Here is a 15,687-nt window from a genome sequence, read left to right on the forward strand (position 1 = left end):
CGTTTGTTCTTTCTTTTCGGGGAAAATATGATAATTATTAGACTCTCCTGCAAGACAGAGGTTCGAGGGTGTGCCAACAGCAGAAGACAGAGGAACGTACTTCAAAGGCTGAGGAACGGAGGGATTGGGACACTTTTTCGGTGGTATCAAGAGGAAGGAAATTTGATACAGTTTGCTTCTAATTAATATCCACGAGTGACGAAATAACCGGCAATTATCGATAAGAAGATATGGCATGATTATTTCCGTTTGTTTTTCCTGCTGCTGCTGATGTTGCTACTCTTTGGGACTGTGACATCCTTCTCCGTTATTTTTGGTCCGTGAAAGGGTATCATCAGCATGTGTCAAAGGGATTGGTAGAGAAGATTTAAAGGATATAATTTTGGGAGTCTAAATCACATGCTGTCGTCACTTCTCTAAGCTGACAGCAAAAAATGATTAATATGCTCGCTCAGGGGGTTTCTACTCCGTTTTGTTCAAAGACTCGAGGAATGGGTCAGATATGATAAGATTCGTTTATTTTTGTTTATTTCAACAGCAACAGCAACAGCAACAGCAACAGCAACAGCAACAGCAACAGCAACAGCAACAGCAACAGCAACAGCAACAGCAACAGCAACAGCAACAGCAACAGCAACAGCAACAGCAACAGCAACAGCAACAGCAACAGCAACAGCAACAGCAACAGCAACAGCAACAGCAACAGCAACAGCAACACCAACAGCAACAGCAACAGCAACAGCAACAGCAACAGCAACAGCAACAGCAACAGCAACAGCAACAGCAACAGCAACAGCAACAGCAACAGCAAAATTATCAACATTATTCTTTTTTTTTATGTTTGGGTTTGTTCAAAATTCTTTTGAAATGTTGTGAATTTTAGTTGTGCAGCACTGCAAAATGTTTTTTTATCACTCAAGTTTTTGTTTTTCGTCAAATCTAACATTTTTTAATAGTAGATCCTGATCTACAATGGAAAATCGCTTACTTTGTAACTTTGATCGTCAGAGTCTAGGATCGTCTAGAATAAAAAGGTGACTTTTGTCTAATTTCAACTTTTCGACTCTGTTTGATTCGCTCTTCACAAATATCGTTAAAGAATATTTGAAATTAATTTCATCAAAAAAAATAATCCAAAAGAGTTCTTTAAATAATCAGTAAATCAACGCCTACTGCCTACAAATCTGTTCCAACATCGCCAGGGATCAACGGCAAGGCCTACTGACTGCCAGCAGCCCAGTTCAAGGTTCATTCTCCTATAACTAGAATTATGGGTAAGCCCCATAGTAATGAATCGAGGATGAGTGAATTAAATAACATTTGAATATGCAAAGGCACGTTTCTATTTGTTGTTGCCCTGCGTCACCTCTCCTCGTGCAAATACATCGGCCTGTCATCATCATAACCTTTCGTCCCACCAAAAATCTGGCAGTGTGGGAAGTGAAAAAAAGGATCAACCAACATCCAAAAAGCCGTCGCTGCCGTGCCGGGAAAAGGCGATACTTTGGGCAAACACCAATTTAACTCCCTGGCGGTGGAAAACAACGCAGGGATGCTGCTCTTCAGGGAGTGAATAATTTTCCACAAAACTGGAAATGTCGCAAAGGGACGCGGTTGAGTGGCGAAAGAGTGCTGAACCGAGCAGAGATTGAATAATGATAGAGTTGAAAAAATGAAGAAGATGGATTGCTGGCTGTTGTCAATGAATGTTGTTTATTCTTTTCCGTTTTCCTCACACCTCAAGCTTACGGTTACGGTTTCGTGCGATTATGCATAGAGCGTATTGTTGGGTGCGTTTGAAATTGTTCATTATGATGGAAAAGGGTTACACAACAACACAACAGGATGACACACTTACCTTCCCTTCCTTCCCTCTTCCAGTTGCCGCTCATTTGTTCCAGCTATCTGAGCAGCTCAAGTAGGCTGTGTGTTGTCACACATTTGTCTCCACCTAAGGGCACACAGCATCACCTCTCGCCACATGGCCAACCCGGATGGTCGGGGAGCACGTGGAAGGAGGGGGAGAACCACTTTACCCGACTCTCTCCCTCCTCTCCTTCGGAAAGGACCTTTATTTGCTTTATGAATGCGACACCACAGAGTTGACGGAACTCGCTTTGTTTTAATCAGATTTTTCAAGAATAGCTCATTTGTTTTCCATCCAGCCGGGGTCGTATTCTCACGTTTCATGAACTGTCGAGATTTCCGGCGATGTTGTGATGGTGGTGGTGGTGGTGGTGGGAGGATGTTTGAAAAATTGTTCCAAATTCTTCCTCCAGAGGATATCTCGCGGAACTCGCGCTGACAGGTTTTTGTTTGATAATAGGAAATTCAATTCTCGATTCTAGCTTGGGCTGGTGATGGCGGGTTGTGGGAATTGATTGCGGAAACAGATTTCGGTGATGGCTGGCAGGGAAATTTGTTCCGATGGTGGCAGACGATTGTTAATGACTTTCGATAAGCTACTTGGTAGCAGGTTTGGGATCATTTGTTTTAATTTTCAATTTTGGCGGAGAGATTTGTGACTTATCATTAGGTGTGAAATTAGAAAGTCAAGGAAGTTATGTCTCAGAAATAACCTAAATGGTTGTTACGGACTAGAATAAAAAAAATCAAATCCTAATCCGCGACCTCACTTCACTAAAGTACCCACGAAGGCTTTATGTAAACATTGCTTAGTAATTTATTTTCTAAATATATAAGTTTAAATATGAAGGCAAAAACTATTTTAAAATCCTTAAAACACGAAACATTTAGCAAAGATGCTTATATTTTGCAAAAATCTTTTTGAAATTGAATTGCAAGTATATTGAGATTAGTTAAAAGATTGCTCAGATTAATATGAAATGAATTAATTTTATTTGATATAATGATCGAATTCAAGTAAACATTACCGTTACAGTAACATTCAGAAGATATATTCAACTTTCTATATGTCGATAAAACAGGAACCATGGTTGGAGGAAACAATCAAGATTTATAATTAAATTATTAAGTAGAAACAATTGTTGAATAGTTTGAAGTGGATTTGTTCGAAAAATTACGAAATTAAATGTTATTTGAGCAATTGTATACGAAATTTATCTTTTTTTGGAATTTTAATTTTAGTATTTTTTAATCCGGCTGAAACTTGTTTGGTGCCTTCGGTATGCCCAAAGAAGCCATTTTGCATTATTAGTTTGTCCATATAATTTTCCATACAAATTTGGCAGCTGTCCGTACAAAAACGATGAATGAAAATTCAAAAATCTGTATCTTTTGAAGGAATTTTATGATCGATTTGGTGTCTTCGGCGAAGTTGTAGGTATGGATATGGACTACACTGAAAAAAATATACACGATAATTTTTTTGTGATTTTTAATTTCACTTTTTGTAATTTTAACTTGATCTGCAAAAAAACACTATTTTTATTTTTTGATATGTTTAAGGGGTTATAAAATGCTAACTTTTCAGAAATCCGAGTTAAGAATTTTTGAATCCATACTGATTTTTAAAAAAATCGAAATATTGGTCGCAAAAAATTTTCAAATTCAGTTTTCGATGTAATATCAAATTTGCAATCAAAAAGTACTCTAATGAAATTTTGATAAAGAGCACCGTTTTTAAGTTAAAGCCATTTTAAGGTAACTTTTTTGAAAATAGTAGCAGTTTTTAATTTTTTTAAATTAGTGCACATTTTTGCGCACCTTTCAAAAAATATTTTCGAAAAGCTGAGAAAATTCTCAATATTTAGCATTTTTTAAACTTTTTTGATACGACCCTTAGTTGCTGAGCTATTACCATGCAAAGGTTTAAAAACAGGAAAATTGATGTTCTTTAGTCTTACTTAAACAACCCACCATTTACTAATGTCGATATCTCACCATCTAATGGTCTAATTTACAATGTTAAAAGATGAAACATTCGTGAAATTTTCCGATCTTTCCGAAAACATTTTTTTTTGAATCATGACTAACATTTCAAAAGGGCATAATATTGAATGTTTTACCCTTTTGAAATGTTAGTCTTAATTTTTTTTATTTTTCTCTATCCAGGATGACAATTTTGTATAGTTGATTCAACCTGCTGTGAACTTTGCTTTATTTTATTATTTTGATCTTCAAATTTAGATCTTTTTAAATAATTAAAAAAAATAAGCCTCGTAAAACATTTACGAAATAATTTGATGAAGATTTTGTTATAAGTTGTAATTTTGCTTCCAGGTTTTTATTTAAAAAAAAACTAAAGAATATTTTGATTGATCATTAAAAGTCTTTCAAATGCAAAGGAAAATTGGCTAGACAAGATAATTTAATCATGTTTTGATTTATTATTCAATGAAATGAAAAATAAATTCAAATAGAAGCAAATCAGAGAAAACTTTTCAAGATTATCCTAAAATTTTTCGAGTTCCGTGGAATTAGGTGTTTTGCCAATATAGTTCCTTGAAAATTGCAAATTTTGAGCGTGAGAAATCATCAAGCCTAGTTTTTGTTATAAAAATTGAAATGAATAGAATTATATTTTGCATTTTAAATAACAATATTATGTCTCTGCGGTAAACTAGAATATTTCACAGAGTTTTTTTTATTAAAGATTTTTTAGGATGTTTTAATTCAAGCATTTTAATTTTTTAAATGGTTTTATGCCCCAAAACATCGATGAGCCAGAATTTAATATTTTAATAAAAAAACTGAAGTCAACTTTCATAAAAAGTGTTCAAAATTTATGTTTCTGTGTCAGTCATTTTAAAAAATTTTGGCTTGTTTAAAATTATGGTGAATATGTAGGATATTTCATTGTTTAGCTCTTTAAAATGTTGTTTTTGCAAGATTTATTTATTTTTTAAACTAATGATTGCAAGAAAACTTTAATCGATTCTGTAAACCATTGTTCTTCCATGACTTTAAATTTATCAGGTTTTTATTTTAATATTCAAAATAGGGTTATTCAATAACATTGAAAATTCCTCAACACTTTTCAAAAATTGCATCAAATGAGAACTTCAGTTATTTCTCTACTCTTTCTCTACTTTTTACAAAGCCGATGGACAATATTCTCCTCCCTTCCAACATCGGTCCGAAAAACTAGGGTTTGTTTAACTTCAAAAGTTGAATGAAAACAATCGACTACGATTTGAAATGCATTTTGCTATTTTGATAGCCATGTTTAACATGACCAAATGTGGAAACCACGGCTAGTTATTTTTTTTTGTATTTTTTTACAGTCCAATCCATTTTTATTTTTTATGTATATGTATACAAGAGAAGTTTAAAATTTAAATAACTGTTCATAAGATTTACATTAAAGAAAATCATGAGTGATAAAAAAGATTGAAATACACTTCCAATACACTCAAAACTAATGGAAGTTTAGATTGATTGTTTAAATTGACCACAGAAAGGCAGAATTATTTTTAACTTTTATCAATGATTAACATTTTATAGAATGCGTAAATATTTAATTTTTTTATGATAAACATACAAAAAAAAATCTGAACTGGAATTCGTTTTTTTTAATTTCCAAATTGCTATAATCGATTTAACAAAAATATGGTCAACTTAATTGTTGGAATCACATTTTTTAAACAGCCGAATATTGACCTGTTGAAAAAAAAAACACATTTTTCTGAACTCCAGGCAAAAATAAAAATCATTCTCAAAATGAATGAAAAACATTATTTTCAATCTAACAAGATATTAAACATGTATTTCTCAACATTTGTTAGTTAATCAAAACTGCTATCGCGCAAAATCCCTTGTGAAAATTATACTATTAAACAAACTAAAATTATAAATTTCACCAATAGATGATTTAAATCCACCACCGTAACGAATTGATCCACTCCACGAATTGGTCCGCACCAGACTTCCGTCGTAAATCTAATACCCGCCTAATAGTCCCACTGCACCACGGCTCAAACGCTGATAAAAACAATAAAAATGAAAAGCCAATGATGCTTTTAAATATCGATTGTGAGAGTGCGTGGGTGAGTTTTTCCCCCTCACTGGGAATGTCCTGCGTGTTCTGGCTGTTGTTTGTCCAAGGGACACTTCTCTCCCTCCCCTTCTCTCACTACACACCTAGATCGAGCAGATATGAAAAAAGAGCATTTCTATTTCAGTTTTTCCTTTTGGTCCCACCACATCCAGGGCAAAATATGATTTCACCCAAAAATTCTTTCCGTCTTTTGTATTTGCTGGCTGGATGTTGCTCCTCAACAGTTCGTTGCTTTTTTACGACGGGCAATGATGTCTGAATGTTATTACCGATGATGATAATCGAGGAAATCAACGGCCGAGCAGAAAGATAGTGAAGCAACTTATTGAATTTTATCCTCCTCCCAGACGAAGCCTTCGACATATGGTTTTTTCGTGAGTCTTGGTCCCGGAGATTAGGGGCACCGGGAGAAAGGATCCGAAAAGTGGAGGGATTTTCCCCCTTCCCACTGGTAGGTTGAATTTTAAAATTATGAGTTTTTCACATATTTTCGGTGGCATTTAAATGAATAATCGTTGCATTGCTTGTGCTGATGGCTTCGGAAGCGTGTGTTTGATCTAAATCTGGCTGCGTCATCGTAGGGGTTTCTTGCGCCGTTTCCGGATTGGGTTAGCAGAGAAGGAAGAGCACACACGTGGTTTGGGATCGTCTTTTTTTTCGGGTGAGGGATGAGATGGGAATCGAGATAATGAAATGTACGGGATGATGATTTTTGCTTTTTTATGGGAAAATGTTACCGTGAGTTTTTTTTAATAACTTTTGGATTTGAGAAATAACTGTAAATATGATGGGAAGAGTAGGATTTATTGACTGAAATGATTTGTAATTAAAAAAAACTCAACAATATCATTTTCAGTCTATCACTGTTATTTTTTTCTTTTGGCAAAAAACAACATTTTATCAGAACAGAACCTAATAACTTTTTTTAGAGATGCGAACATACTTTGAAATTAAGTTTTCAATTTGTGGATTTGCTGAACTAAGTTCTCGGTTGAAAAAAACTACTCATTTTTTAAATAGTTAAATTATAAGACTTGATTGTATAATTCCGTTCCAATAAGGAAAGAAAATATTATGTTGGTATTTTGCCAAAAACATCTTCGGAGAGTCCATTCACCCCTCTTATTTTGCTCAGTTTGATTGATTTCTGCCAGATGAGCCCCGCAGGATTGCACGCAATTCTCATGCCATTTTGTTAAAGCACACAAATCGAGACTCAATCACACAAACGAACTGCAAATGGGCTTAAAATTGTTCACGGTTGAATGCATCCGGTAATGCGTATTTAATGATCGCAGCTGCAGCCTCAGACGGAATCATTCGTAAACACAAAAATCACCAACTTCTTCAGAAAGCAACTCTTACCCTGAAGCACAACAGTGCGTAATTGAGTCATTTTGCCGCCGCACGAATCCAATTCCGGCGCGGAGTCCCGCCAGATCACCCACTGTGCGTGGCCGGGCCGCGGCCAAAACGATTAACCGGCTTCCTGATACACATAATCATATTTTCGCCGAAATGACCCCGCGGCGGCTGGGGGACGAAAAAACAACAATCATTAAGTTCATTAAAAGAAAGGAACAAAAAAAAAAGTTTCAAAACAGAACGTAGCCCCGGTCCCGGATCGGAACGACGGATAAGATCGGTGACCGCCGTGGTCGCGGCCAGAAACGGCGAGAAAGGAAATAATGAGAAGTAAAAATCATTTATCTAAATTTCATCACTTCTAGCAGAGATTTGATTGATTTGAGGAGCAGCGCGTCCCTTGCCAGAAGTCGTTCCCCGAAAGGCCGCACAGTAGGCTGGTTCTAGAGTTCATCAGCCCACCAAAAAAAACCCTTCTCGTAAGCGGTTGAACCAGCCTACTGCGCGCGGGGTAATTATGACGGGGTACAAAAATTTAATTATAGTGTTCGCGCGCAGTCACCCTGTGCGCAACGGACGGTGTTGGTGCGGCGTCCTATCCCCCGCACGAGCAGCTGTCAAACTCGCCGTCGCCCGTCGCTGCCAACTTGATCGACAAAAAACCCCGCTCACAGCGGAAGTAACCACACACACAACACTCTCAGCACAGCCGTCGACCAGAGCAGTCGGCAAAACACGTTTACGCTACAAATAAAATTAGATTTAGTCGAGAGTAGAAAAATACAGTCCACTTTAGTTTAATCCAGTGCGCCGCGTTTTATTTCCAATGTTCCACTGCTCCCCGCGACTAACATTGGACCTTCTCAGCCGGATAAAAAGTGAACCGCAAAATGGAACCGCTTCGAAAGCGTCGCGATGTGCTTTTTACGCGAGTGAAGTGGGAGCAGTCGAACATTAGTGCGTTGGAGAAAAGAAAGCCTCCGATCGGAGAGCTGCAGGAACGCCTGCATAAATTGACGGACCTCAGTGACCAGTTTGACAAAGTGCAATGCGAATTGGAAGAACAGACGGAAGGAATCACCGAGATAACCTCAATTTTCAACCACCGCATGGAATTTGAGGATGTCTACTACCAAGTGAAAGCTGGCTACATCCGGATGCTGGACGAACAGCAGCCTCCTCGTGGAAGCAGCGATGGGACCGTCGTGGATGCCAAGGACGAACTGCGGGATGCCATGAAGCTGCTGCTCGAAGCACAGGCCCAGACCCAGAGCACCATGTCGCAACTGGCTGGCCAAACTGGCATGGTCGCACGTTCCCGTCCAATCGAAGAAGCTCACGGTGCCGGAGCCCAAGTTCCGCTCGAGGTGCGCCTGCCGCCCATCACACTGCCGATGTTCTCTGGCGACCGGAAGCAGTGGGCGTCCTTCAAGGATCTATTCGTGAGCTGCATCCATAACCGGAACCTTAACAACTCCGTTAAACTTCACTACCTGAAGTCCCACCTGGATGGAGAGGCCGCGGCGAAGGTGAACTCGTTCCGAGTCACCGACGGAAACTACGACGAGGTGTGGGAACTACTCACCGAGTTCTACGACAAGAAGAAATACACCGTCGCGGCTCTCGTCAAGGAGTTCGTCGAGCAGCCGCCGGTGGCAGCACCGTCGCTCGTTGGACTCCGGAAAATCGTCTCCACATCGGATGAAGTTGTGCGCCAGCTCAAGGCTCTCGGCGCACAGTACGAGGCCCGTGACCCGTGGCTTATCCACCTGGTGTTGGAGAAACTCGACCGTGAAACTCGTTCGTTGTGGGCTCAAAAGCTAGTCGACCTGGAATTTCCTAGCTTCAACGAGTTCGTCACGTTCCTCGAGCGAAGATGCGATGCCCTGGAGACTTGCGCATCCTACTCCAAGAAGGCAGCTGACACGACCACGAAGAAGGAGCAGGAGCGGAAGGTGGATCAACGAAAGACCGCTCCGTCAACCAAGGCGATCCAGAGTTTCCACGCGAACACCCAGCCAACCTGCCCAAAGTGCTCCGAAGCTCACACCATCTACCAGTGTGCCAGCTTCAGGGAGCTGCCAGCAAGCGTTCGACGAGAGTTGGTGGAGCGAGCCAAGCTCTGCTTCAATTGCCTCAAGTCGACCCACGGAGTGAAAAGCTGCACGTCAGGATCGTGCAGGAACTGCAAACAGAAGCACCACACGCTGCTCTGCACGGGTGATGCCAGCTCCGCCTCGAACTCCGGGCAGCCCCGCGACCAACCAGCAGCTGAAAAGAAGCAGCCACCTACGAAGGTGGACACGACGAAGCAAGCGGATTCGGTGGCATCTTATGTCACGGATCTCCGGACCAGCCGTTCAGTGAACTTCATGAGCTTGCTGCCTACGGCTGTCGTCAAAGTGATGGGGAGAAACAACGTCTTCCACGAAGTGCGGGCAATGGTCGACTCTGCCTGCATGAACTCGCTGATCAGCAAACAAGCCTTCGAACGTCTTGGCCTGGAACGGCGCAACGCCAGCATTCTCGTGAGCGGCATCACCGACGGGAAGCCCAGCAAGACAACCGGAGCAGTGACGCTGCAGATCGCATCGCGATTCGACGACCGTGTCGTCATCGTGGTGGATGCACTCATCCTGAACAACCTGGTTCCGGATCAGCCGAGTCAGCAGTTCAACGTCGACACGAATGCCTTGGCCGAGGCGCCGCTCGCAGACCCGAGCTTCAACCAGCGTGGAAAGATCGACCTCTTGCTGGGAATCGAGGTCTTCTTCTCCATTCTTGAACCGGGCAAGCTGTTCGACGGTCGAGGTGCGCCCATCGCACAGAACTCCATCTTCGGCTACCTGGTCGGTGGCCAGTTCGACACATCGCATGCCGCCGAGGGCCGTGCGGTTTTGGGGCTCACAACTACAATGAACCTGGACCAGACTCTACGGAAGTTCTGGGAAGTGGAGGAGGTGCCCAAAGCCATGCAGTACACTCCGGACGAGCAGCGCGCTGCCGAGCATTTCCACTCCACACTCTCTCGCAACGAAGCTGGGCGATACGTGGTTCGCCTTCCCTTCGACAGTGCCAAGCCGCAGCTCGGCGAATCGGCTACCGCTGCCATCCGGCGGTTCAAGGCCATGGAACGAAAGTTTAGCCTCGACAGTGAGCTACAACAGAACTACAAGCAGTTCATGACCGAGTACCTGGCGCTCGGGCATATGGAGAAGGTGCCGCCTTGCGAGGTGGCAGTTACACCGGAGAAATCGTTCTACCTCCCACATCACGGCGTGTGGAAGGTGGACAGCAAGACGACGAAACTCCGCGTCGTGTTCGACGCCTCGAGCAAGACTGCCTCCGGGGTGTCCCTGAACGACCGCCTGCTAGTGGGGCCGAACGTGAACGAGCCACTCTTCAACGTGTTCACCCGCTGGCGCACCTACAAGTTTGCCTTTTGCGCCGACGTCGAGAAAATGTATCGGCAAGTGCTCGTCGCCAGAGAAGATGCCGATTACCAGCGAATCGTGTGGCGTGAAAGTCCGGAGCAACCTCTGGAACACTACCGCTTGCTGACCGTCACCTATGGAACAGCGAGTGCGGCGTACCAAGCCATGGCGGCCTTGCGGCAGGTCGCTGAGGACAACAAGGAGCAGCACCCGCTGGCAGCCGAGCGGTTCCCCCTGAACTTCTACGTCGACGATCTGCTCTCCGGAGCAGACTCGATCGGCGACGCCAAGAACCTGCGCAACGAAATCACCCACGTCCTGGAGAGTGGTGGTTTTGTCCTGCGAAAGTGGAGCTCGAACGATCCGCAGCTACTGGAGTGCGGTGCAGAACAAGACGAGTCCATTCCGTTCAAGCTACCCCAAGAAGAAGACGCCGTGAAGGCCCTGGGAATCAAGTGGACCCCTCAGGAGGACGCGTTCAGCTTCGACCTCAACTTCGACATTGACAGTGCCAACACCAAGCGCCAGCTACTGTCCGACTCGTCGAAGTTCTTCGACCCATTCGGTTGGATCGCACCTGTGACCATCCGGATGAAGATCCTTTTCCAACACCTGTGGCTCTACGACCTAAGTTGGGACGATCCACTCCCAGCCTTCATCCTGGGAGAGTGGATTGCGCTGAAGGAATCGCTACACCACCTCAGACGAATTCGGATCAAGCGCTGGATTCCACACTCTGGAGGGAAGCTGCAACTCCACGGGTTCTGCGACGCCTCCGAGGCTGCGTACGCAGCTGTGATCTACGCCCGCACGGTCGCCGAAGACGGCACAGTCGAAATCAACCTCGTCGTCGCCAAAACCAGAGTCGCACCCATTCAACAAATCTCCCTGCCACGCCTGGAGCTGCTGGCGGCCGAGTTGCTGGTGGACCTGATGGTGAAGGTGCTGGAATCGTTCACGCACTTGGAGGTCGAGCTAGTGGCGTGGAGCGACTCGCAGATCGTGCTACACTGGCTCTCGTCGCTGCCAAGGAAGTGGAAAACGTTTGTGGCCAACCGCACGTCCAAGATTCTGCAGTTTCTGCCGCGCAAGCACTGGCTCCACGTGTCGTCCAAGAACAACCCGGCCGACTGCGCGTCCCGGGGAATCACGCCGCTTGAGCTGCTGATGCACCCCCTGTTTTACGGCCCCAGCTGGCTGAAAGAGATCAAGGATTACTGGCGCATTGAACCACTGGGCGAGGTCGAAGAGGATGAGCTGCTGGAGATGCGGACTACGATCACCTGCCTGTTCGCGAGCGCCGTGCCGCCGCCCTGGTGCGACCACGAAACGCTGACTTTCCTGCTCAACCGCTACTCGGATCTGGCTCACATTCGGCGCATCTTGTGCTGGATCAACCGTCTGCGGCTCAACTCTCTGGCTCGTCGCACCAACGCGCCCAAGCTGGAAGGACCGCTGACGCCGATGGAGATCAACGACGCTTGCTTGCAACTGGCGCGAGCGGCTCAACACGACAGCTTCCAGACGGAAATCGATTGCCTGGTCAAGAACGCACCGCTTCCAGGCAACAGCAAGCTCAAGGCTTTGTTTCCGTTCGTCGACGCAGATGGCACTCTGCGGGTTGGTGGCCGACTCCAGAACTCCAACCAGCCGTACGACGTGCGCCATCCTGTGATCATCCCAAAAGAGCACCGGTACACGAACCTGCTGCTGTCAGAAGTCCACCTTCGCAACCTGCACGCAGGGCCAACTCTGATGATCGCCACACTCAACCAAAGATATTGGATCGTTGGCTGCCAAACGGTGGTTCGTGGCTACGTTGCGAACTGCACTCGCTGCTGCAGAATGAAGGCGAAAACCGCGACGCAGCTGATGGGAAGCCTGCCTTCCGTGCGGACGAACCCGGCTCGTCCTTTCGTGCACTGCGGTGTGGACTTCGCGGGTCCAATCCTCGTCCGCACCTCCAACCTTCGGACGGCCAAGACAGTGAAGGGCTACGTCGCTGTCTTCGTTTGCCTCGCGACCAAGGCAGTACACCTAGAAGCCGTCTCCGACCTGTCCACGAGCGCGTTCCTGGCCGCCCTCAAGCGCATGTTCGCCCGTCGTGGGATAAGCAGCGAGATCTGGTCCGACCACGGAACCAACTTCGTGGGCGCGGACCGACACATCCGAGAGCACCTGCAGTCACCTGAGTTCAACCGAGCTGTCAACCAGTACCTGTCGGATCTCAAGGTGAAGTGGACGTTCATCACTCCATCCGCCCCCCACATGGGAGGAATCTGGGAAGCGGCGGTGAAGAGCATGAAGAAGCACCTCCGAGTGGTGCTCGGGAACACGGCGCTGACGTACGAGGACCTTTCGACCGTCTTGACGCAGATCGAGGCGTGCTTGAACTCGCGCCCCTTGTGCCAGCTCTCTGCGTCGCCCGACTCGTACGAGGCCCTCACGCCGGGCCACTTTATCATCAACCAGCCGCTCAACCTGCTGCCGGAACCGGACGTCAGCCACATCAAAGAAGGCCGTCTGGACAAGTGGCAACGGATTCAGCGCCACGTCGACGAGATCTGGGCACGCTGGCGTGACGAGTACGTGGCCACCCTCCAACCGCGGAACAAGTGGCAAACGGTGCAGCAGAATCTGGATCCGGGACAGCTGGTCCTGATCAAGAACGAGAACACGCCACCTGCGGCCTGGGAGCTCGCAAGGATCGTCGCAGCACATCCGGACCCGTACGGCGTCGTTCGCAACGTCACCGTGCGCAGAGGAGAGAAGGAGTATCAGCGGCCGGTGCACAAGCTGGTCCCGCTTCCGATGGATTGAGGCATCCGCCTCAAGGGCCGGGAGGATGTTCGCGCGCAGTCACCCTGTGCGCAACGGACGGTGTTGGTGCGGCGTCCTATCCCCCCGCACGAGCAGCTGTCAAACTCGCCGTCGCCCGTCGCTGCCAACTTGATCGACAAAAAACCCCGCTCACAGCGGAAGTAACCACACACACAACACTCTCAGCACAGCCGTCGACCAGAGCAGTCGGCAAAACACGTTTACGCTACAAATAAAATTAGATTTAGTCGAGAGTAGAAAAATACAGTCCACTTTAGTTTAATCCAGTGCGCCGCGTTTTATTTCGCATGTTCCACTGCTCCCCGCGACTAACATATAGAAATTTGAAAGCTCGACGCACATTTATTAATGTTTAGTTGATTGTGTGGCGTTTTCTCGTTCAATGATACCGACCGCGGCGTCAGATCACAGGTCACGCTTATCAATGAAAAAAGGCTAAAACTACAAAGAAAAGGGGCGCTTCTCGTTTCATTGAAAGCGCCAGATTTTTTATTTTGCTATTCCCTGAATAGAAACATGTATTAACTTTCAATAGGGAAAGAAAACGAACGGGAAATCGTCTATCGAAAGTCGATTCTTCACGGCAAAGACGACGACAGACTGAAGAGCCTCGCTGATGAAAAGCGTCGCCCAGTCTCAAGTGAGCATACAGTAATTAGTAGCCGACTAGTAATTAAGGGACCTCTTTATAATCCGATTCGTCCCTCCCCCACTACTTTTAATCCTGCCCCGCTATCGCAGTGACACCATCTCGGCTCAATAAACCAAACACTTGCAAAATGGCTCGCATAAGCCCCCCTGATAAAGAGTTACACATGGTGAATATTTTATCACTCGATTAATTGACCCAGCCAAGAGCCACTTGAGGCGCCACTTTAATCAGGAAATAAATGAGGCAATCATTGGATCATTAGAATACCAATCAATTAGAAACATTACCACCAGTCAGTCAAGCCGAGTGCTCGTGTGTAAAAAAGCCTTCACCATACATACGTTGCACAGATTGGCGGGGGCGGACCCAAATCCAATCCAATATCCAAGTAGGCGATGTAGGTAGTCAATCATTCATGTGCAGTGTGTTCATCGTTTCCGTACACGGCACCAACGGAACAATCAGTAGGCCATGCAAATCCTATTGAAAATCGCATTCAATAAAACGACTCAGCGCATAAGCGCAAGGGCATCGTCGTAGTCGTCATCGTCGTCGTCGTAGCAGGCCATTCGACGTTTGGTCGTTTGAGGTTCGGGGACAGAGGTGTTGGAAAGGGTTTAATGACACATTTGTGAAACACTACCGTATCTGTCAATACAAAATTCAAAAAATCGATTTAAGGTCATTTTGTAGCAAATTATTATTATTTAGTTTGTCAATTACAGAAAAAATATGTGTCCGCCTTCAAAGAGGATTCTATCTGAAAATTCTTCAAAAATCCATCTCTCAACCATTTTTTTATCCTTAAAAATCCCTAAAATATGCATAGAAAATCGATAATTGAACAAAATGATCCGCATTTACCTTTATTTGGTAGCTTTTGTTATGATCTTTCGACTGATGTGTCGATAAACATTTTAATACTTAATGTAATTATTTGGAATAAATATAAAACACCTTTTCTTACAAATGTAAACAAACTTGAGTTTTCTCCGAAAGTGACGATTTTCAACGCAATAGTGACACTGAAACCATTAAATTAATAAGTTAACTATGGTTTTCTATAAAGCTTGATCATTTTTGTGGAATTTCCAGTTAAAACGAGTTTTGTGATTGTGGGAGGTACAAAAAGTTGCATTTTGACTCCTATTGACAAATTACCACAAAAGTGTTCCGAGTTTGCGGGTGTTAACCTTTTTCCTTTCCTTTTTTAAATAACATTTTCAAAGAATCATTAATTGGTCAGGGATTTTTTGTCTAATATGGAATTTTCTGAAAGATGGCAATTTATTTCTCCTAAAACATAAAAAAATCGTATTTTTTGAAAATTAATTTTAGTGACAAAAATTAATTTGAAAATCAGCAGTTTTTTCACGTATCAATTATTTCGGTGACACCTTTATGATAACAAAATC

The 15,687-nt window shown here is 44.5% G+C and overlaps 1 protein-coding gene across 1 annotated transcript; it reads left to right on the forward strand.

Moving 5' to 3' along the window:
- Nucleotides 1-8,235: 8,235 nt before the first annotated feature.
- On the forward strand, nt 8,236-13,599 carry LOC119766511. The gene has a single exon (XM_038251100.1). The coding sequence runs from the start codon at nt 8,236-8,238 to the stop codon at nt 13,597-13,599; it is 5,364 nt and encodes a 1,787-aa protein (XP_038107028.1).
- Nucleotides 13,600-15,687: the final 2,088 nt, after the last annotated feature.

Source organism: Culex quinquefasciatus, chromosome 2, assembly GCF_015732765.1.
Source record: "Culex quinquefasciatus strain JHB chromosome 2, VPISU_Cqui_1.0_pri_paternal, whole genome shotgun sequence".
Classification (NCBI taxonomy): Eukaryota; Metazoa; Arthropoda; class Insecta; order Diptera; family Culicidae; genus Culex; species Culex quinquefasciatus.